Here is a 25,000-nt window from a genome sequence, read left to right as displayed (position 1 = left end):
TGGTAGCAAAAATCACAGCAGAAGAAAGCACGGTTGGAGGTACAACCATATGGTGTTGCAACTATGCGTTGGTGCGGATAATTGAGTTTTAATATTATTAGTGAATTGAAGAAATGGAGTTGAACGAAGATTGAACAGAAATCCTTTTATTGCATTCTACACATGTTTCGAAAGCCACAATTTACCAAATTCCGATTGAATAAGGAGACCATATTGTGTCTTTCTCTTCAGGAAGAAATAGGAATTCCGTGGGCTCCTCGCGAGCGTTTGTCGAAAAGTTTGATGTGCATTTTGTTGGAGAATTAAGTTCCTGGATTTTCCTGGATAGAAGGCTGCAAAATGGTCTCCTTATTCAATCCGAATTAGGGACTTTGCAGCCTTTGAAACATATGTAGAAAATAATAAAAAGGAATTTTGTTAAATCTTCGTTCAGCTCCATTTCTTCCTACACTAAATATATAAACTTCAAATTTCCGCACTAAGGCATGGGTTTGAGACCCCATGGTCGTAACCTCAACCGTGATTTTTCTGTTGTGATTTTTGCTACCCAGGTATCGGTTATCTTTTGAATAATCCGTAACAAGATAATTCATTTATCCATTTCAATAATATATATTTATATATATATATATAGGTTTTTCAGATGGCCAGATAACCCCGAAGAGATGGTGGTGTGGATTTCCACCTCTGCATCCGAAACTCAGAGTTTTATCTTGGCTATTGAATAATTGTCACATATTATTTTACAGATAAATTCCTCTATTTACATAATATTGAGGTCTCTTTCTTTCTTTTGTTATCTTACCGTTTTTACCAATATACATATATATACATATAATAAAATATTAGGGAATAAATCCAAACTTACAGGGAAAAATCAGATTTAGGATTGAATCCAATTTTATAGTAAAATATTATATTATATTAAATTAGAGATAAAACCACTATTAAGCAAATCATACAATGAAAAACTGAAGCCAATACATAAGATTAATTCATTTATATTATTTTAAATATATATCAAAATTATTAAAAAAAGATAATTAGTATAACACTAATTATATTTTTTTAATAATTTTGATATATATTTAAAATAATATAAATTAATTAATCTTATGTATTGGCTTCAGTTTTTCATTGTATGATTTGCCTAATAGTGGTTTTATCTCTAATTTAATATAATATATATACATATATATATATATATATCTTCGTGAAAAGCTTGTACACGTGAGACAGCAGGCATATGGGTCGGTAGTTCTTTAGATCTTCTCTGTCACCCTTCTTATACAGCAGGACGGTATTTGACTCTTTCCACTGCGAGGGAATTTCACATAAGTAGCAAGATCATCAGAAAGAAGTCCGGCGTGAGAGATGTCATCGCAGAGTATACACGCAGCAAGTATAGATGGGCTGGACACGCCACCCGGCTCACCGATAATCGGTGGACGCACGCAGTTGTCGAGTGTTACCCGCGTGAGTGGAAAAGACCACCCGGAAGACCTCCACGACGGTGGAGTGACGATTTCAGGAGGACGATTGGGATCACGTGGATGAGAAAGGCGCGATCCAGAGAGGAGTGGACAGCGTGCTGTGACCAGCGGTGTCAAATGGACGCCTGACGGACTGGTCGGTCAAGGTAAGGTAAGGTAATATATATATATATATATATATCACGTGATCACATGACCGACCAGACCATCAGATGTTGTTACACATCGCTGGTCACAATGCGTTCACATTGTTTTAGCCTTCGAATGATGCCACCCCGCTGGCTAAGTGAGCAGGCCATATATATATATCATTATCATCATATATATATATATATAGTTATATTTTGGTAGTAATGACTTATGTCCCTCTTAGCGTGTGGCATTTATGTGTAATAATGCCCTCTGTACAATATATATATATATATATATACATACATATCTTCTAATTAAATTTTTAAAGAACTCCAAACCTTTGTAAGCTTCCAAGATTTCTGTTAAACTGAATTTAAAATTATGCCATATTGGTAGAGTGATATACTATTGGTAGAGTAATACTATATTAGTAGGGTACCAATAAACACTTTATTATTATTGCTCTTTTCAGGAGACAGCGAAAACTTCTGCAAGGTGTGCAGATTTTAAGTTAGTTTATTATAGGAAGCACTCCGTCGGTTATGACGATGAGGGTTCCGGTTGATCCAAATCAACGGAACAGCCTGCTCGTGAAATTAACGTCTAAGTGGCTGAGCACTCCACAGACACGTGCACCCTTAACGTAGTTCTTGGGGATATTCAGCGTGACACAGAGAGTGACAAGGCCGGCCCCTTTGAAATACAGGTACAACAGAAACAGGAAGTAAGAGTGAGAGAAAGTTGTGGTGAAAGAGTACAGCAGGGATCACCACCATCCCCTGCTGGAGCCTCGTGGAGCTTTTAGGTGTTTTCGCTCAACAAACACTTACAACGCCCGGTCTGGGAATCGAAACCGTGATCCTATGACCGCGAGTCTGCTGCCCTAACCACTGGGCCATTGCGCCTCCACAATACCATATTAGTAGGGTACCAATAAACACTTTATTATTATTGTTCTTTTCAGGATCCAGCTAAAACTTCTGCAAGGTGTGCAGATTTTAAGTTAGTTTATAATAAATGGTAGAGAGAAGGAGAAATAGTGAAACGGTGGTGTACAGGTGTGACCGATAAGGAGTGGTGCTGACAAGGTGAGATAGCAAGAGACAAAAATCAGTGAGGTTTAACATTGTTTAATAATAATCTTTCTCTCAATTCGTTTCCGACACAAATGGCACCGATCAAGTTGGTTTCCGCATTCTTTACAGGTGGTGTGGCCACATTCAAAAACCATGTTCCAACGTTGCTCCATACATATTGTACACGTATATATGGATTCTGCATCACATTGGGACCCATCTGAAAAGATAAATACACAGATCATCATCATCATCATCATCATCATCGTTTAACGTCCGCTTTCCATGCTAGCATGGGTTGGACGGTTCAACTGGGTTCTGGGAAGCCAGGAGGCTGCACCAGGCTCCAGTCTGATCTGGCAGTGTTTCTACGGCTGGATGCCCTTCCTAACGCCAACTACTCCGTGAGTGTAGTGGGTGCTTTTTATGTGCCACCGACACAGGTGCCAGACGAGGCTGGCGAATGGCCATGCTCGGATGGTGTTTTTTTTTATGTGCCACGGACACAGGTGCCAGACGAGGTTGGTGAACGGCCACGCTTGGATGGTGTTTTTTACGTGCCACCGACGCGGAGGCCAGGCGAGGCTGGCACAACCATGATCGGATGGTGTTTGTTACGTGCCCACAGATGTTAAGCAGAAAACTGTGGATCAGTCAATTTATCAGGAAATTATAACCAAGAAATCCCTCTCTCTCTCTTTCAGAGAGGCACTGAGCAGCTATACGCACACATACACACATGGCAGTAACTTCCACCTACCGAATTCAATGACAAAGCTTCGGTCGACTCGGGGCTATAGTGGAAGACACCTACACAAAGTGCCACACAGTGGGACTGAACCCGAAACCATGTAGTTGGGAAGCAAGCTCCCTAACCACACAGCCATGCCCGCGCCTACCAGCCATGCCCGCGCCTACCAGCCATGCCCGCGCCTACCAGCCATGCCCGCGCCTACCAGCCATGCCCGCGCCTACCAGCCATGCCCGCGCCTATCAGCCATGCCCGTGCCTACCAGCCATGCCCGCGCCTACCAGCCATGCCCGCGCCTACCAGCCATGCCCGCGCCTACCAGCCATGCCCGCACCTACCAGCCACGCCCGATTCTGTAGAAATACAGAAGGATTATGAAAGGGTCATGCCAGCATGAAAGATGAAAGTTAAAAGAATAGCAACCAAATCTACTTCAGATCGCAACTATTGCTTGAGAAATTGAAGGCTAAATGGGGTGGGGGGAAAGACACCGTGATTACAACAAGAGCAACTTTGAAAATAGAACTTTACACTCAGGGCTAAAACACTTTGCCTCCAACAATTCGGTGAGACACCTGTGCAGAGTCACCTCCCTCTGATAAGTCATCCTAATAAGACGTCTGCATTGGCTGGGTCATGCCCTCCGTCATCAACCAGGAGAATTCATCTACGAAGCAATTGCCCCAGCTCCCCTTCAGGGTTGGCGAAAGCGATGTGGTGGACAATGAAAAACCTGGCTGATGACGGTCGAGGCTGATCTGGAACCCAACCTACGAAGCAATTGCCCCAGCTCCCCTTCAGGGTTGGCGAAAGCGATGTGGTGGACAATGAAAAACCTGGCTGATGACGGTCGAGGCTGATCTGGAACCCAACCTACGAAGCAATTGCCCCAGCTCCCCTTCAGGTTGGCGAAAGCGATGTGGTGGACAATGAAAAACCTGGCTGATGACGGTCGAGGCTGATCTGGAACCCAACCTACGAAGCAATTGCCCCAGCTCCCCTTCAGGGTTGGCGAAAGCGTCGTGGTGGACAACGAAAAACCTGGCTGATGACAGTCGAGGCTGATCTGGAACCCAACCTACGAAGCAATTGCCCCAGCTCCCCTTCAGGGTTGGCGAAAGTGATGAGGTGGCCAACAAAAAACCTGGCTGATGACAGTCGAGGCTGATCTGGAACCCAACCTACGAAGGAATTGCCCCAGCCCCTCTTCAGGGTTGGCGAAAGCGATGTGGTGGACAATGAAAAACCTGGCTGATGACGGTCAAGGCTGATCTGGAACCCAACCTAGGAAGCAATTGCCCCAGCTCCCTTTCAGGGTTGGCGAAAGCGATGTGGTGGACAACGAAAAACCTCGCTAATGACAGTCGAGGCTGATCTGGAACCCAACCTATGAAGCAATTGCCCCATCTCCCTTTCAGGGTTGGCGAAAGCGATGTGGTGGACAACGAAAAACCTGGCTGATGACAGTCAAGGTTGATCTGGAACCCAACCTACGAAGCAATTGCCCCAGCTCCCCTTCAGGGTTGGCGAAAGCGATGTGGTGGACAATGAAAAACCTGGCAGATGACAGTCAAGGCTGATCTGGAACCCAACCTACGAAGCAATTGCCCCAGCTCCCCTTCAGGGTTGGCGAAAACGTCGTGGTGGACAACGAAAAATCTGGCTGATGACAGTCAAGGCTGATCTGGAACCCAACCTAGGCCCCAATATCTACGGCATTCGCCACTGGAATAGGGAGTGGCTGGAGATCACGCGGTCGTTAGCCTCAAATCGCCAGGCCTGGTCGGCATTTGTGAGAGATGCAGCATTGAGGTTGAATGAAGCCAGCTCAACCCACCCCGGGTGAATACTGTAAGAAGAAGAAAGAAGAGCTAAAACCCAGGGTAAAGAACAACCATGTCAGGAATAACAAGGAACCCGACTGATTTGGTTTTTGTAGATAATAAAGAGATGAGAGTTGAATCTTTATTCCAGGGGACAGACTGTGCATTAGGCTTTGTTCCTGGCCGTTCAGTAGAAAGAAACCTAACAGAGGTAGAACTGCCTTGTTTAGAAAAACAAAATATTCACAGCAAATTATGTATGTTCATATCTCATTTACTCATTTACTTGTTTTAGTCATTTGACTGCGGCCATGCTGGAGCACTGCCTTTAGTCGAGGAAATCGACCCCATGACTTATTCTTTGTAAGCCTATTCTATCAGTCTCTTTTGCCGAACTGCTAAGTTACGGGGATGTAAACACACCAGCATCGGTTGTCAAGCATAATCATACACACACACACACACATATATATATATATATATATATATATATATACGACGGGCTTCTTTCAGTTTCCGTCTACCAAATCCACTCACAAGGCTTTGGTTGGCCCGAGGCTATAGCAGAAGACACCTCTAATGATTCACAATCAACTACAAAAAATTGATGTTTACTGAGAGAATCTGTGATTTATTAAAATTTCAGTGAGTCACCAATCATCTTTCAGTACAATTCATTAGTCATATGTATCTTAAAGTGTGGCAAGTTTTCTAACTTGGTAAAAAAAAAAACGTTTATTGAATATAGTGATAGTTGTACTATCACAGAGAAAAGACTTGTAGAACACTTTTCATTCATAAATCTGCCGGACTATGACAGACCTGGGTCTACACGACATGAAGTATTTTATTCCACACTTTAACCCTTTAGCATTTAAACCGGCCATATCCAGCGAAAAGTATTCTGCCTGTTTTATGTTCAAACTGGCCAGATCTGGTCTCTCACACCAGCCCTACAATATCGTTTGAAAAATGAACAGCTACCTCATCAAAATCTCATAGCTACAAGATTAATGCATGATTAGTTCAAAACAATGTGGATGTAAAGGCATTAATTTTGGCAGAATGATGCGAACACTAAAGGGTTAAACAAATGAGACAAACAGACAGATAATAAAATGGTATCCTTACCAACTCCATATTTTCCAGTTATAGATAATAAACACTCTGGGCATCTTTTCAGAGGAATTTTGGAACAGCATTCCTCACAGAGGACAACATGTCCACATGGACGGAACGTTATCGTTGGTTTATTTTCTTCACACCATTTACACGGCAATCTGTGGAAAGAATATAAACATATCCTATCAATAACATTCACTTAAAACAAATATGTGTTTTGTTTTGTTTTTGGATTTGGTTTGCAAGATTCTTTATATGAGTTTGTGTGTTGAAGCATTTTTCTGTTGTGTCTGAGGAGAGTCATTTTCTTTTCGTGCCTTATAATGCAACACACTCACCGGTAAAATTTCCACTTATTTCTTATTTTTATTTTCCGAAAAGGTTGCAAGACGCTACGAAAATTTTATGAAAATAAAATTTTAGGAAAACAAAATGCTCCAGCATGGCCACAGTCAAATGACTGAAACAAGTAAAAGAGTAAAAGTCAAGACTATTGAAAAGGTTGCAAGATGCAATGAAAATTTTAGGAAAGTGGAAATAAGTGGACCATGTTAACACCAAAAATTTATTTACATCAAAAAGGTGCTTTTTTCTATGAAAATCCCTATTTTTTATGATTTTTTGACTGCTGTGTCGTCATTTTTCTGTGTATTTCAACCAGAAAAATGTTCACTTAAAGAGAATAACAAGCTACATAATGCAAAAATTCCAATTCTAAAGGGTCGAAAAGAAAATAAGCCCGAGCAACGCCGGGCTATACTGCTAGTGTATTGATAGAATTACAACTGGATGGAAGCACTCCGTCGGTTACGACGAAGAGGGTTCCAGTTGATCCGAATCAATGGAACAGCCTGCTCATGAAATTAACGTGTAAGTGGCTGAGCACTCCTCAGACACGTGCACCCTTAACGTAGTTCTTGGGGATATTCAGCGTGACACAGAGAGTGACAAGGCCGGCCCCTTGAAATACAGGTACAACAGAAACAGGAAGTAAGAGTGAGAGAAAGTTGTGGTGAAAGAGTACAGCAGGGATCACCACCATCCCTTGCCGGAGCCTCGTGGAGCTTTTTAGGTGTTTTCGCTCAATAAACACTCACAACGCCCGGTCTGGGAATCGAAACCGCGATCCTACGACCGCGAGTCCGCTGCCCTAACCACTGGGCCATTGAAACAGGAAGTAAGAGTGAGAGAAAGTTGTGGTGAATGAGTACAGCAGAGATCACCACCATCCCCTGCTGGAGCCTCGTGGAGCTTTTTAGGTGTTTTCGCTCAATAAACACTCACAACGCCCGGTCTGGGAATCGAAACCGCGATCCTATGACCGCGAGTCTGCTGTCCTAACCACTGGGCCATTGCGCCTCCACAGAATTACAACTAAACAAACACAAACATCATTATGTACAAAATAGAAAATTCTCTGGTTTATCTCTTGTCATGACCAGGTAACACTTACGGTGGTGGGAAAAACGTTTGCATCTTCTCTCTTAAACCTGCATTTTCAATGAGTTCCATTGGGGTCTGGTTTTGTTTGTTTTCATGGTAAAAGTTGGCGCCGTGATAGGCTAAATACTCAGCAACTACCAAGCCAGAAAGCTTGTCTTCTAGGCTCAGTTCAAGCTTAGTGCAGTACTAAAAATGATGAAATATATAAAAGGATAATCATAGTATTACACAAATATATACATTATAAACAAAATCATAGCATCAAGTCATATATCAAGAAATATAAAAGGAACAAATATCTATACATGGGGTCCGATAAAGCCAAATGGCCATAGAATGAAAAATACTTATGGGAGAGTATTGTATATATCTTTATATATAAAAGTAAGGTTGTGTGTCTGTCTCCTACGATTTAGATTCCTAACTACTCCCATATTTTGCGGTGCAGTTTAACCAAAAGCGGGTATCTTATAGTCGTGATTAATATCGAGCCCTTCTGGGTATTAGCGCGCGTCTACGATGAGTCTACGATTTAAAAAAAAATTTACCATCATTTTTTTCCATTTTAATGCATTTTTTCGCTATTATATAAGGGAAGTAACTCTCTAAAAATGTCTACGAGTCAACGATTTAAAAAAAAATTTACCATCATTTTTTTCCCATTTTTAATGCATTTGTTTTCTATTTTTTGGCTATAACTCTCTAAAAATGCTTATATAGTTATTTCCATTACAAACCCGAGCAACGCTGGGTGATACTGCTAGTATAAATATAACAATAACATGACAGCAAACCAGATATGTTATATCTATATATATAAAACTCAACTTGTGTTTCAGTGTGTGTATCTGTGTGTGTGTCTGTGTGTTTAACTTCCCGGCACATCTCCTAGCCAACAAATCGCAGGACCACCAAAAATGGGTCGCTTAAAGTTTAGGCGAATGAAAATTGAACTGCGCTATTTCTGTTCCGAAATTCATCTCGCAAGTGCAAAAATCGATAATGTGTTTGTTTAGGCCTTATCCCATGCATTGAATAGTGAACTTCACTCAGTCAGCTGTTTAACGTGAACTGTGTTCACCATGCGTGCAAGCATGCGTAAATTGCATGAAAAATAAAAAATCAAGATATAAAAAAGGAATCGCCGGTAACATTGTAGAAATTCGGCAAAGAATTGAATTTTCAGGATGTAGCCTGGAGGGTGTTTTCGTATTAATCGTTTGGGCTTTGTGAACACATACCAATTGTTTTCATAACATTTTTAACGCTTTGAATTAAATGTGACCATTTTGCGTTGAGTCTGCAGTTTGAATCACTTTAACCAAATTTTAGCAGGCCGGATTTTTGATCATCACGATACATCGCCAGCGACACCCTGAAACTCTCCCCTGAAATCCCCATTGAGCCGGGCAATACTGCTAGTCAGAGCTAAGAGAGATCAGCTAAAACACAGCAATTTCTTCAGCCATAACAAAACCAACACCACACAGCCATATCCAAACATATCAATAATATTTCCATGGTTAATAAAGAAATATCTGTGGATGACGACAGTGGAGTGTGATAGAAAGCTTTTTCAGTTAGAATTCTGTATTTATCCTGCTACATGCCCTATAAAGGTTGTCATCTGTTAGGTTACACAAACCTCTCCTTTTCTCCCTATCATTACTCTTTTACTTGTTTCAGTCATTTGACTGCGGCCATGCTGGAGCACCACCTTTAGGTGACCAAATCGACCCCAGGACTTATTCTTTGTAAGCCTAGTACTTATTCTATCGGTCTCTTTTGCCAAACCGCTAAAGTTACGGGGACGTAAACACACCGGCATCGGTTGTCAAGCGATGTTAGAGGGACAAACACAGACACGCAAACATATACACACACACACACATATATATATATATACATATATACGATGGGCTTCTATCAGTTTCCGTCTACCAAATCCACTCACAAGGCTTTGGTCGGTCCGAGGCTATAGTAGAAGATACTTGCCGAAGGTGCCACGCTGTGGGATTGAACCCAGAACCATGTGGTTGTAAGCAAGCTACTTACCACACAGCCACTCCTACGCCTATATATATATATATATATATATATATATATACATATATACGATGGGCTTCTATCAGTTTCCGTCTACCAAATCCACTCACAAGACTTTGGTCGGTCCGAGGCTATAGTAGAAGACACTTGCCCAAGGTGCCACGCTGTGGAATTGAACCCAGAACCATGTGGTTGTAAGCAAGCTACTTACCACACAGCCACTCCTGTGCCTATCATTGTTATTTGGGAATAATATCTCCTCCCATCAACCGGTCACCTCCCCTTAACACTCTGATGGCTGCGTTTAAGTGGAGGGGCTATGCTCTTGAGGGTGGAAGGAAATGGACACTTGTTAGTTACATGATATATATATTTCTTTACTACCCACAAGGGGCTAAACATAGAGGGGACAAACAAGGACAGACAAAGCAATTAAGTCGATTATATCGACCTCAGAGCGTAACTGGTACTTATTTAATCGACCTCGACAGGATGAAAGGCAAAGTCGACCTCGATGGAATTTGAACTCAGAAACATAGCGGCAGACGATATACCTATTTCTTTATTACCCACAAGGGGCTAAACATAGAGGGGACAAACAAGGACAGACATAGGTATTAAGTCGATTATATCGACCCCAGTGCGTAACTGATACTTAATTTATCGACCCTGAAAGGATGAAAGGCAAAGTCGACCTTCGCGGAATTTGAACTCAGAACGTAACGGCAGACGAAATACGGCTACACATTTCGCCCGGCGTGCTAACGATTCTGCCAACTTGCTGCCTTCAGTTACATGATATATATGTAGGAGTGGAGGCGCAATGGCCCAGTGGTTAGGGCAGCGGACTCGCGGTTTCGATTCCCAGACCGGGCGTTGTGTGTGTTTATTGAGCGCAAACACCTAAAGCTCCACGAGGCTCTGGCAGGGGGTGGTGGTGACCCCTGTTGTACTCTTTCGCCTCAACTTTCTCTCACTCCACTCTTACTTCCTGTTTCTGTTGTACCTGTATTTCAAAGGGCCGGCCTTGTCACTCTCTGTGTCACGCTGAATATCCCCGAGAACTATGTTAAGGGTACACGTGTCTGTGGAGTGCTCAGCCACTTACACGTTAATTTCACGACCAGGCTGTTCCGTTGATTCGGATCAACCGGAACCTTCGTCATCATAACCGACGGAGTGCTTCCATGTAGGGTTATCAAGAGAGCCTGGATTACTTAATGGTAAAAGGAGGAGGGATTTGTTGGTGTGAATCGAGACAAGACAAACAGTGTCTGTCTGTTTGTCTCTCATCATCATCATCATCATCGTCTAGCGTCCGTTCTCCATGCTAGCATGGGTTGGACGGTTCAACTGGGGTCTGTGAAGCCGGAAGGCTTCATCAGTCCAGTCAGATCTGGCAGTGTTTCTACGGCTGGATGCCCTTCCTAACTCCAACCACTCCGTGAGTGTAGTGGGTGCTTTTTATGTGCCACCCGCACAGGTGCCAGACAGAGGTGGCAAACGGCCACGAACGGATGGTGCCTTTTATGTGCCACCGGCACGGGGGCCAGGCGAGGCTGGCAATGGACATGATCAGATGGTGCTTTTGATGTGCCATCGGCACGGAAGCCAGTCGGGGCGGCGCTGGCCATTTTCCATGCTAGCATGGGTTGGACGGTTCAACTGGGGTCTGTGAAGCCGGAAGGCTTCATCAGGCCCAGTCTTATCTGGCAGTGTTTCTACGGCTGGATGCCCTTCCTAATGCCAACCACTCCATGAGTGTAGTGGGTGCTTTTTACATGCCACCGGCACCGGTGCCAGACAGAGCTGGCAAACGGCCACGATTGGACGGTACTTCTTATGTGCCACCGGCACGGGGGCCAGGCGAGGCTGGCAAACGGCCACAAACGGATGGTGCTTTTTATGTGCCACCGGCACGGGGGCCAGGCGAGGCTGGCAATGGACACGAACGGATGGTGCTTTTTACGTGCCACCGGCACACAAACGAATATTGACAAACGATTTTCAAACGTACCTCGTCTAAAATGCCACCAAGGGATTCATCCTCGGAATGAAACGCCTCCTTCCTCACAGCAAGATGCAGGCAGTTATTGTCGTTATTGTCGACAGCATTTATATCAGCGCCGTGAGAAAGTAAGTTGTGGATCATCCCAAAGTGGCCCCCGGAGATGGCTTGCAGCAATGGTGTCAGTTTGTCAGAGTTCTTCATATTCATTTCCACATTACCCTTTTTAGAAGAAAAAAAACCAAAAAAAATCAGAATGAAAATTTACATAAAAATTAGGGTTTTATCAATGTATTGTTTGTGTCTTCTACTGGGGACTTAGTTAACCCCTTACCCAACAATTATTTTGAAAATAAATGTATTTTTTCAGACATATTTTTTAATTGTTTTATTTTACTATGTTTTGAATGGTGATTTCGAGGTATATTTCAAACCTTATTTATTATGAATTTTAATTCAATAATATTGATTTTAAATTACCGCTTTGGGCAGAAACGAGTTAACCCGTTTTTAGAGAAGGAACTCGTTTGCTGTCGATTTTGGCGAGTCTATCTTTTGACGAGTTAACTCGCCAGAGACAGAAAAAACGATTTCGGTCAAAACGCATATATTCGTTTCTGCCGGGTAAGGGGTTAAAAGGGTGGTGCACCAGCATGGCCGCATCAAATGACTGAAACAAGTAAAAGAGTAAACTAAGTCATATGATTAGGATGTTCCTGTTGAAATATTCTGCCTTCATTTCAACTGATTTTCAAATAATTGGGAATTTAGTGAAGTAATTTTGTCGTTATTAACCCCTTACCCAACAATTATTTTGAAAATAAATGTATTTTTTCAGACATATTTTTTAATTGTTTTATTTTACTATGTTTTGAATGGTGATTTCGAGGTATATTTCAAACCTTATTTATTATGAATTTTAATTCAATAATATTGATTTTAAATTACCGCTTTGGGCAGAAACGAGTTAACCCGTTTTTTTCATAAATCATATTACTTTTACAAAAAATCACGTTATTTTATTTGGTTATCGACATGGTGGGGTTATAATATAAAGGTATAAAAAAAACAACGTAAAAACAAAGTGAATACTTCTATTCATAAAATGTGCCTTCCAACCCTTCGACTGTCTCCAGGTGACTTAAATCATACTCGGTCTTCAATGCCTTACTCAAGCGAAAGGTGGCAGAAATCGTCACTGCCAGACGTATAAAGTGAGTGAATATACTCGTATATGTCAAAAAAGAGTTTATAATAGACAAAGGAACTCGTTTGCTGTCGATTTTGGCGAGTCTATCTTTTGACGAGTTAACTCGCCAGAGATAGAAAAAAACGATTTCGGTCAAAACGCATATATTCGTTTCTGCCGGGTAAGGGGTTAATGCACATGGCCTAGTGGTTAGAGCAGCGAACTCACGGTCGAGGGATCGCGGGTTTGAATCTCAGACCGGACGATATGTGTGTTTATGAGTGAAACACCTAAGCTCAATGCGGCTCCGGCAGAAGGTAATGGTGAACTTCTGTTGATTCTTTCGCCATAACTTTCTCTCACTCTTTCCTCCTGCATCCAGGAGGGGAACCTATACACCAAGGAAACTGGGAAACTGGCACTTATGGGGTCTTGATTAAACTGATTGTGTACATTTGATGTTTGTCAGTGAAGTGGACCTTCCATATGGTCCCTCTCTAACTTGCTATGGCTGTGGGTTAGAGATATAATGTTATTTATTAATTATTATAATTAATAGGCATGTGGTAAGTAGCTTGCGTACCAATCACATGGTTCCGGGTTCAGTATATATGTATGTGTGTGTATATGTTTGTGTGCCTGTGTTTGTCCCCACCAACATCACTTGACAACCGATGCTGGTGTGTTTACAATCCCCGTAACTTAGTGGTTCGGCAAAAGAGACTGAAAGAATAAGTACTAGACTTACAAAAAAATAAGTCCTGGGGTCGATTTGCTCGACTAAAGGCGGTGCTCCAGCATGGCCACAGTCAAATGACTGAAACAAGTAAAAGAGTAAAAGAGTAAGAGATTCATAAATCAGACCCAAGACCTGCCATTTAAAGGCTGGTGGGATACAGTTGATTAAATCTACCCCTAGTATCTCACTGGTACTTTGGGGATACTAATACTGAACATATCAATAAATACTAGAAAGTGTATATAATATGTATATATCAACTAACCTGGGACAGCATTAATGCCACCACATTGTAGTGTTGCCTGAATGTTATAAAAAGAGAAAAGAAAAATATGAAAATATGCATCACAGTGATTGAGATAATTAAAGATTTCTTTTATTAGCCACAAGGGCAAAGATGAGGGGGATATCACAAGGACCATCTTGATCTCCATGTGTCCAACACACTTGGACATGCCTAGAAAGTCAGAAAACAACACAGCTCCTTCCATGACTTTCGGAAACATTTCTTCACGCTCAGAGTTGCTGAAGCATGGAATAAACTGCCTGCGTCAGTTGTTGACTGCCATGACACTGCATCCTTTAAGGCCCTCATGCTTTCCGAAATCCGTCGAAACTACACCTGATTATATATGCACTTTAGATGAGTTGTAGTGCACCTGAGCACTGTACACAATTATTATTATTATAATCGGGGTGGAGATTTACAGATTTATAATAAAAAAGATGAAGAAAAAGAAATGGAAAAGACAGTTGAATGTGATAAAAATGTATTCATAATATACCAATTTATTTACTACCCACAAGGGACTAAACACAGAGAGGACAAACAAGGACAGACAAACGGATTAAGTCAATAACATGGACCCCAGGGCGTAACTGGTACTTATTTAATCGACCCTGGAAGGATGAAAGGCAAAGTCGACCTCTGCGGAATTTGAACTCAGAACGTAGCGGCAGACGAAATACCTATTTCTTTACTACCCACAAGAGGGTACACAGAGAGAACAAACAAGGACAGACAAAGGGATTAAGTCGATTATATCGACCCCAGTGTGTAACTGGTACTTAATTTATTGACCCCGAAAGGATGAAAGGCAAAGTCGACCTCGGCGGAATTTGAACTCTGAATGTAGCGGCAGACGAAATACCTATTTCTTTACTACCCACAAGGGGCTAAACACAGAGAGAACAAACAAGGACAGACAAACGGATTAAGTCGATTACATTGACCCCAGGGCGTGACTGGTACTTATTTAATCGACCCTGGAAGGATGAAAGGCAAAGTCGACGTTGGCGGAATTTGAACTCTGAACGTAACGGCAGACGAAATACGGCTACGCATTTCGCCCGGCATGCTAACGATTCTGCCAGCTCACCGCCTTCATAACATACCAAGAATGCGATAATCTGAATGATGTAGTCCTCTTGATAGAGAAGAAACTGCAACTAAAAGCAGTGAAAGAACCCCACCACCAAGAAAAAAGGTCCAGCATTAACCTTCACAACAAAGGCAGAAGCCTTCTCTCAACTGCTTTCCTCCTAACTACAGGTGCATGCTTAGAGCAGTGTGGAGGCACATGGCCTAGTGGTTAGAGTAGCAGACTCGCGGTCGAGGGTCCACGGGTTCGAATCTCAGACTGGGCGATGTGTGTGTTTATGAGCGAAAACACCTAAGCTCCTCACAGCTCCGGCAGAAGGTCATGGCGAACTTCAGCTGACTCTTTTGCCCCAACTTTCTCTCACTGTTTCTTCCTGTTTCTTGGGTAACGCTGCGATGGACTGGCATCCCATCCACCTGGGGGGAACCCATATGCCACAGAAACTGGGAAACCAGGCCCATGGGTCTGGCTAGGCTTCAGAAGGGTGAAAAGAAATAAATAAAATGATACAGCAAACCAAGCAGATACATCATGAAGATAACCGTCTGTAGGAACCACACATGTGGAGGAACATGGCCTAGTGGTGAGAGCAGCGGACTTGTAGTCGAGGGATCATGGGTTCGAATCTCAGACCGGGCGATGTGTGTGTGTTTATGAGCGAAAACACCTAAGCTCCACACGGCATCGGCAGAAAGTAATGGCGAAACTTCTGCTGACTCTTTCGCCGCAACTTTCTCTCACTCTTTCCACCTGCATCTTGCAGCTCACCTGTGACAGACCGGCGTCCCGTCCAGGTGGGGAACCTATACACCATAGAAACCGGGAAACTGGCCCTTATGAGCCAGGCATGGCTCGAGAAGAGAGAGGATTTGAACCTGTAACAGTGAGGTAAGAGAAGATGAACTGAAGTAAAGAATCTACTCGGGTAACAACAACAGTTTTGGTGAGGAGTAATTAATGAAGTCGATTACAGTGTGAAAGAGAGGAGATGGATCATGACCCTGTGGTGGGATTGTAGCATGAATGACTCATTAAAAACAAACATTATTCCGAATAGTGGCCGATGCCAGTGCTGCCTCAACTGGCTTCCGTGTCAGTGGCACGTAAAAAGCACCATCCAAATCGTGGCCGAAGCCAGTGCTGCCTCGACTGGCTTCCGTGCAGGTGGCACGTAAAATGCACCAATCCGCCCGTGGCTGATGCCAGCCTCGCCTGGCTCCAGTGCAGGTGGCACGTAAAAAGTACCAACTACACTCACGGAGTGGTTGGCATTAGGAAGGGCATCCAGCCGTAGAAACATTGCCAGATAAGACCGGAGCCTGGGGCAGCCTTCTGGCTTCCCAGATCCCCGGTCGAACCGTCCAACCCATGCTAGCATGGAAAACGGACGTTAAACGATGATGATGATGATGATTATTATTATTAACAACAGAAAAGAACCAGGTTTGGATAATCCAGATCCAATTATGACTTACTTTTGAACTGCCATATGTAGAGGTGTGTCACTAGTACTGTTCACCATATTCAGATTACAGTGTGAAAGAGAGGAAATGGATGATGACCCCATGGTGGCATTGTAGCATGAATGACTCATTAAAAACAAACATTATTAACGACAGAAAAGAAGAAGGTTTTGATAATCCAGATTCGATTTTGACTTACTTTTGAACTGCCATATGTAGAGGTGTGTTACCAGTAATGTTCACCATATTCAGATTAATTCTAGGCTGTTGCAGTAATAGTGGGACAGTGTCTATATGTCCACGGTAGGCGGCATAGTGAAGTGGTGAGTTACCATCTTTATCTGCCCTATTGACATCTATGTTAGGCAATTTCAGCAAAAGTTGAACAATCTCTGCATTTCCTTCATTACAAACTTCATGTAAAGGAGTGAAGCCGGTGATGTCCCCTAAATTAACATCAGGGCTACATTTCAGGAGATGGCCAACGATGTGTTTGTGCCCCTTTATACAGGCGAGATGTAAAGGGGTTCCACCGTTGTTGTTTGCTTTATTCATCTGAAAAGAAAAAAAGGACCATGTAATCATCATCATCATCATCATCATCATCATCATTTAGCGTCCGCTTTCCATGCTGGCATGGGTTGGAAGGTGCAACTGGGGTCTGGGAAGCCAGAAGGCTGAACCAGGCCCAGTCAGATCTGGCAATGTTTCTATGGCTGGATGCCCTTCCTAATGCCAACCACTCCATGAGTGTAGCGGGTGCCTTTTACGTGCCACCAGCACAGGTGCCAGACGAGGCTGGCAAACGGCCACGGTTGGATGGTGCTTTTTACGTGCCACCGGCACAGGTGCCAGACGAGGCTGGCAAACGGCCACGCTTGGATGATGCTTTTTACGTGCCACCAGCACAGAGGCCAGGCGAGGCTGGCAATGGCCACGATCAGATGGTGCTTTTTACGTGCCATCGGCACGGAAGCCAGTCGGGGCAGCGCTGGCAACGGCCACGTTCGGATGGTTCTCTAATGTGCCACCGGCACTGGTATCACAGCTACAATTCCATTCATATTTTTTGCCAAAATGGGTGGCTAAACAACTAGCCTAACTGCATTATATAGTGCTATAATTTAACATTATTATAATAATTAATTAACCCTTTCGTTACTGTATTTATTTTGAGATTCTCTGTGTTTCTTTCAATTAATTTTAAATATAACAAAGAATTTAGTAAAATATCTTAGTTATCATTAAGCTAATGTTAAGAACATAAATTGTGACTAAGGTTTGGTGGAAGATTTTAATTCAGAACTTATGAAAACAAGACATTTGTACTCAGAGCCAGAGCCGGTTTCAACCAGGTTGGTAACGAAAGGGTTAATTAATAATGGGAAAACAACGTAGCCTCAGTCCAGTTACGGGAGCAAAAATCGTATTACTCCACCAGTAAAAAGTTTCCTTTTCGAACATCAGCAAGCAACTAAAGTGCAGTAAAACAGCTTGCGTGCAAGTGTGGAGGTTATACTCGGAGACTGGTCAATATAAAGACCAGAAAAAGACTGGTGCCCCAAGAAAAACGACGGCGCAGTTGGACCGTCGAATCCACCGACTTTCGGAAGGCAACCGAATGCTGACAGCCGTTAAACATTTGTAAACAATTGTCCAACGACAAACCGTCCACAACCGTTTGAGAGAATTTGGACTACATGGACGAATCGCTAGGAAAAAGCCAATACTATCCGAAAGAAATCGACTCAAACGCCTTCATTTCGCAAAAAGCCATGCTCTATGGACTGCCGAAGATTGGTGCAGGGTCCTTTGGAGTGACGAGTCATGCTTCTTTATATTTGGATCAGATGGTAAGAAATAAACGTCAGATGTCGTCCAACCGAAGAATTCCATCCGAAATGCATGAAAAAGATGACGCAAGCGGGGGTGTGATGGTATGGGCGGCATTTAGTAGCTTTGGTGTTGGCCCTCTAGTTAAAGTTGATGGAAAGCTAAGTAGTGTAGGTTATATGAATGTACTAAAGTATGATGTTGTGCCATATTTGACTCACCAAATGCCTCCGGGGGTGCTATTTATCAGCAGGACAATAGTCCTGTGCACAAAGCCAAAAAGGTTATGGAATTTTTTGATCACCATAATATTGATGTAATCGAATGGCCTCCCCAGAACCCAGATCTGAATCCGATCAAGAACTTGTGGAATTATGTTTCCAAAACAGTCCATGCTAAAAAAAACATCTAATCTAAAACAATTAGTCGATTATATCAATGAAATATGGCAAAACATTCCCATAGAATTTTGTAATCACTTAGCGAATTCAATGTCGAGGCGTTGTTCAGCCATTATTAAGAATAAAGGCTACGGCACAAAGTACAAACATGTATTTCATTCTTGTTGCTCATTTGTGCTACAATAAAATAATAATGATTTGGTCTTAAAATAATTTTGCCAGTAAATTTGAAACATCATCATCATCATCGTTTAACGTCCGTTTTCCATGCTAGCATGGGTTGGACGGTTCGACCGGGGATCTGGGAAGCCAGAAGGCTGCACCAGGCTCCAGTCTTATCTGGCAATGTTTCTACAGCTGGATGCCCTTCCTAACGCCAACCACTCCGTGAGTGTAGTGGGTGCTTTTTACGTGCCACCTGCACTGGTGCCAGGCGGGGCTGGCATCGGCCACGGTCGGATTGTTGCATTTTACGTGCCACCTGCACGTATATATTAATTTAGCATTAGAATTCTTCAAGTTGTATAAAAATAGTTATTGTCTGCATCATTCGAAAGAGAAATAAATTCTGCATAAGGTGTAAAAGATAGAAATAATTTGTGTGGTGTTAGTAACAAAATAATTTGTAAGAAATAGAACTTTAATCATCTGTCTTAAATATATTTTCGCCAGTGTATATTTGTGGCTATAAGGGTATTTGACTCTTTCTAGCAATGTAGAGGCTACAATTGGAGTCTTTCTTTTTAGTTTTATACTAGCAGTATCACCCGGTGTTCCTCGGGTTTGTTTCGACCTTTTAGAATAAGAATTTTTGAAAAGTAAAAATTTTGCATTATGTAGCTTGTTATTCTCTTTAAATGAACATTTTTCTGCTTCAAATACACCGAAAAATGACACAGCAGTAAAAAATTAGTAAAAAGTAGAGATTTTCATAGAAAAAAAGCACCCTTTTGATGTAAATAATTTTTGGTGTTAACATGGTCTGATTTGAATTAATTCTTCTACGGAAGGAAGAGCAACCCTTCTTCTATCATACTCTCAATTTTTGTCAACTTGCGCTGCAGGGTCTCGGAGGAGTTAGTGTTAGTTGAAGGCTACCAAATCTGCCATACACAGACAACTTAAGCTTTATATATAGAGAGATTACATCTAGCCACCTTTTATTATTTCATATATACATAGAAACACTCACTAACCTCTTTTACTCTTGTCTTTAATATGACTTTCACTACATCTTCACAGTTCTTCTCCACAGCACAATGAAGAGGTGTGTTACCAAAGTGGTCCCCACTGTTGATATTGGCACCCTTGGAGACCATGAGGTCCACCACATCACATCGATGGCTAAAAAAAATATAAACATCACAGACTTTGATGTTTATAGACATTGATATAATAATTACATTAAATACACATGCATGTTCAATATGTAAAAATTAAACATGCAAAAATATTTATATAGGCGCAGGAGTGGCTGTGTGGTAAGTAGCTTGCTTACCAACCACATGATTTCGGGTTCAGTCCCACTGCGTAGCACCTTGGGCTAGTGTCTTCTACTATAGCCTCGAGCCGACCAAAGCCTTGTGAGTGGATTTGGTAGACGAAAACTGAAAGAAGCTCGTTGTATATATGTATATGTGTATATATATATATATATAATATATATATATATATATATATATAATATATAATATATATATATATATATATATATATATATCTTGGCAGCCGATGCTGGTGAGTTTATGTCCCCGTAATTTAGTGGTTCGGCAAGAGAGACCAATAGAATAAGCTAGAAATAGAGATAAAGGTGGTGGTGATAAGTTGTCAGGGTGGATTCTGGAGGCAAAAGAAGAGAAAGAGTGGCTGGGTAGAAGTCACAAGGGTGTATGGAGAGGGAGAGGAGAGAGAGAGAGAGAGAGAGAGAGAGAGATAGAGAGAGAGCGAGAGAGAGAGAGTGCTAGTTAGAGATGGGATTAGCAGTGTGAATATATTTCTTACAATGGTTGAGGCAGGAGGTGTCAATGATAAATATGTATTTAAGGAAGACTATTACTGCCATAACAAATGGCAGAATCTTTCTTCTCATTTTCGAGTCAAAAGAATATTTTCGGTGGAGAAAAATTTATCCAATTTCTCCATAATCAATATTAAAAAAGCAGAATGAATCACACAGCATCAATCTTAACAGCTGCTGACTCTCAAAACAATATCTCCAAAACAAACAGTAATCTCGGAGATGTACTCGCATAGCAAGTGATTTGATCTGAGATCGTGTGCTGAAACGAAAACAATTGCAGCGTGGAAGGTGTTTGTAAGCCATTTAAGAAACACACAAAAGCCGTTCGATTCACTTCAATATTTAAGTTTAATTTGTCAAAATATTTTCGTCGCTAAAATCAGCGACAGTAATCTGTTTTGACAAAAAAAAATCACCAAAAGGTTTCATGATTTAATAATGAAGTAGATTCGTGGAGAAAATTAGACAAAGATGTTCTTTTACTCTTTTACTTGTTTCAGTCATTTTGACTGCGGCCATGCTGGAGCACCGCCTTTACTATTAAGAGTACAGCAGGGATCGCCACCCCACCGCTGGAGCATCATGGAGCTTTAGGTGTTTTCGCTGAATAAACACTCACAATGCCCGGTCTGGGAATCGAAACCTATCTCTTTGCTACCCACAAGGGGCTAAACACAGAGAGGACAAACAATGACAGACAAACGGATTAAGTCGATTATATCGACCCCAGTGCGTAACTGGTACTTATTTAATCGACCCAGAAAGGATGAAAGGCAAAGTCGACCTCGGCGGAATTTGAACTCAGAACGTAGCGGCAGACGAAATACCGCTAAGCATTTCGCCCAGCATGCTAACGTTTCTACCAGCTCAGTGTCTGGGAATCGAAACCGCGATCCTATGACCATGAGGTCGTTGCCCTAACCACCGGGCCATTGCGCCTCCACAATGTTGTCGGTTATTACTATCTTGTTATCATCCTGTAACACTACCATGATTATAGCATCTTCTGACATGTAATCTCTCTGGAATCGGAAGAAATTTAGGAACAAAAAAGATATAAAGATTTTATTTAATTCTTAACTTACGCAAACACAGCATAATGTGAAGCAGTTTTACTATCTCCGTCCTCCATATTCAAATCAGCTCCATTGTCAATCAAGAAATTTATTAAATCTATGTTTCCCAGTCGACAAGCAATCATCAAATATGTCAGACCCCATGAATTTGCTTCATTAATCTGAAACGAAGAAAGCGAAACCGTATGAAATATATTAAAAAGGAGGGAGAAGGAAAGAAAGAGTCAGTGGTGGGGAGAAGAGTTTGAAAACGACGATTTAAAATTGTAGTCAATCTTCAGGTTAATGATAATAGTTAAATAAATAAGCAAATAGAGTTAAACAATATTTATTTAAAAATTAAACAAAATAATGATTTTTCTTATAGAAAAAAAACTCCATTAACTAAATTAGAAACTTAAAACAGAATTATACCATGAAACGTACGTAGTTTTTTTTTACTTATTATATTATATATTGATCATTCATTTTTATACTTTTTGAGATCTAGTTTTATGTTATATGTTTTATAAAAATATATTTTATTTGTTTTTTATGTTTTGGTTTATGTCTATCACTGTTTGAGTTGCATAACAGTGATTTTATGTCTAATTTATATTATATATATATATATATATGGAGGCGCAATGGCCCAGTGGTTAGGGAAGCAGACTCGCGGTTTCAATTCCCAGACCGGGTGTTGTGTGTGTTTATTTGAGCGAAAACACCTAAAGCTCCACGCGGCTCTGGCAGGGGGTGGTGGCGATCCCTGCTGTACTCTTTCGCCAGAACTTTCTCTCACTCTTTCTTCTGTTGGCCTGCTCGCTTAGCCAGTGGGGTGGCGTCAGTTTAAGGCTAAAACAACGCGAATCGCATTGTGACCAGCAATGTGTAACAGCATCTGATAGCCTGGTCGATCACGGTGACGGTGATATATATATATATATATATATATATATATATATATATGTCCCATAAAATTTATGAATCCTTATTTTTGGGAAAGATTATTTTGGAACATCCTCTGTGTGTGTGTGCCTGAGAGAGAGAGAGAGAGAGAGAGAGAGAGAGAGAGAGAGAGAGAAGTAGGCAAAGATGAAAGAATAGGTGGTTACTAAACAGACATATTTGAATTTTGCTTGTTTTTGATGTAATGAAGAAAATGAGAAAATGGTTTGTTGGTATTAACCAATGGTTGTTCATTAAAGAGGTGAACAGAGCAATATTGAGGCAGATCATAGTAATCTACCATTTGATGGTTAGACACTGTCTCATCTGCTGAATACCAGCCTATACTCTTTTATTCTTTTACATGTTTCAGTCATTTGACTGCGGCCATGCTGGAGCACCGCCTTTAGTCGAGCAAATCGACCCCGGGACTTATTCTTTTTGTAAGCCCAGTACTTATTCTATCAGTCTCTTTTGCCGAACCGCTAATTGACGGGGATGTAAACACACCAGCATCGGTTGTCAAGCAATGCTAGGGGGACAAACACAGACACACAAACACACACACACATACATATATATATATATATATATACGACGGGCTTCTTTCAGTTTCTGTCTACCAAATCCACTCACAAGGCATTGGTCGGCCTGGGGCTATAGCAGAAGACACTTGCCCAAGATGCCACGCAGTGGGACTGAACCCAGAACCATGTGGTTGGTCAGCAAGCTACTTACCACACAGCCACTCCTGCGCCTATATATATATATATATATATATACGACAAGCTTCTTTCAGTTTTCGTCTACCAAATCCACTCACAAGGCATTGGTCGGCCCGGGGCTATAGCAGAAGACACTTGCCCAAGATACCATGCAGTGGGACTGAACCCGGAACCATGTGGTTGGTTAGCAAGCTACTTACCACACAGCCACTCCTGCGCCTATGATACTAATATCCAATATTTCAATTATGAAATACAAAATCATAAACAACCACCAGTTTTATCCCTCTTAGTATGTTTCTCTATTCAAGGAGCAGAAGTACAGATCTATAAAGTACAGATCTATAAAGTACAGATCTATAAAGTACAGATCTATAAAGCCAAATCATATGTTCAAGAACTTCTGATAAAGAAATGGTGTAGTCCTTGACGTCAGTAAAACCAACTGTTTTTGGCAAGAGAACTTCTTTGCAAAGTCACCATCCATTTATTAACTCTGGTACATAAAAAGCACCATCCGAATCATGGCCGATGCCAGCGCCGCCCCAACTGGCTTCCGTGCCGGTGGCATGTAAAAAGGACCATCCGAATCGTAGCCGATGCCAGTGCCACCCCGACCGGCTTCTGTGCCGGTGGCACATAAAAAGCACCATCTGAATCGTGGCCAATGCCAGCGCCGCCCTGACTGGCTTCTGTGCCGGTGGCACGTAAAAAGCACCATCCGAATCGTGGCCGATGCCAGCGCCACCCCGACTGGCTTCCGTGCTGGTGGCACGTAAAAAGCACCATCCGAATCGTGGCCGATGTCAGCACCGCCCCGACTGGCTTCCGTGCCGGTGGCACGTAAAAAGCACCATCCGAATCGTGGCCGATGCCAGCGCAGCGTCGACTGGCTTCAGTGCCGGTGGCACGTAAAAAGCACCATCCGAATCGTGGCCGATGCCAGCGCAGCGTCGACTGGCTTCTGTGCCGGTGGCATGTAAAAAGCACCATCCGAACGTGGCCGATGCCAGCGCCACCCCGACTGGCTTCTGTGCTGGTAGCATGTAAAAAGCACCATCCGAATCATGGCCGATGTCAGCACCCGACTGGCTTCCATGCCGGTGGCACGTAAAAAGCACCATCCGAATCGTGGCCGATGCCAGCGCTGCCCCGACTGGCTTCCGTGCCGGTGGCACGTTAATAGCACCAACCGATTGTCGCCACTGCCAGACTCCCCTGGCACCTGTGCCGGTGGCATGTAAAAAGCACCCACTACACTCGCAGAGTAGTTGGCGTTAGGAAGGTCATCCAGCTGTAGAAACACTGCCAGATCAGACTGGAGCCTGGTGTAGCCTCCTGGCTTCCCAGA

At 42.3% G+C, this 25,000-nt stretch overlaps 1 protein-coding gene across 5 annotated transcripts in view; it reads right to left on the bottom strand.

The window, feature by feature from the left end:
• Window positions 1-2,739: 2,739 nt before the first annotated feature.
• The window catches only part of LOC115226198 (ankyrin repeat domain-containing protein 27), a 31,072-nt gene continuing 8,811 nt past the window's right edge, over window positions 2,740-25,000 (bottom strand). For 4 of the 5 annotated variants that reach the window (XM_029797210.2, XM_029797209.2, XM_029797212.2 and 1 more), the window contains 8 exons: window positions 22,007-22,158; window positions 20,098-20,245; window positions 16,867-17,222; window positions 14,088-14,124; window positions 11,904-12,116; window positions 7,851-8,026; window positions 6,407-6,555; window positions 2,740-2,921 (listed from right to left, as the gene is read on the bottom strand). In XM_029797210.2, the coding sequence (XP_029653070.1) occupies window positions 2,746-2,921; window positions 6,407-6,555; window positions 7,851-8,026; window positions 11,904-12,116; window positions 14,088-14,124; window positions 16,867-17,222; window positions 20,098-20,245; window positions 22,007-22,158 (1,407 nt within the window). In that variant the 3' untranslated portion in view covers window positions 2,740-2,745. Of the gene's footprint in view, window positions 2,922-6,406; window positions 6,556-7,850; window positions 8,027-11,903; window positions 12,117-14,087; window positions 14,125-16,866; window positions 17,223-20,097; window positions 20,271-22,006; window positions 22,159-25,000 lie in introns of all 5 variants that reach the window. The other variant, XM_029797213.2, reaches the window with a different exon arrangement.

Source organism: Octopus sinensis, linkage group LG29, assembly GCF_006345805.1.
Source record: "Octopus sinensis linkage group LG29, ASM634580v1, whole genome shotgun sequence".
Classification (NCBI taxonomy): domain Eukaryota; kingdom Metazoa; phylum Mollusca; class Cephalopoda; order Octopoda; family Octopodidae; genus Octopus; species Octopus sinensis.
The sequence above is the reverse complement of the archived record's forward strand: the minus strand, read 5'-3'. Positions and strand labels throughout refer to the sequence as shown.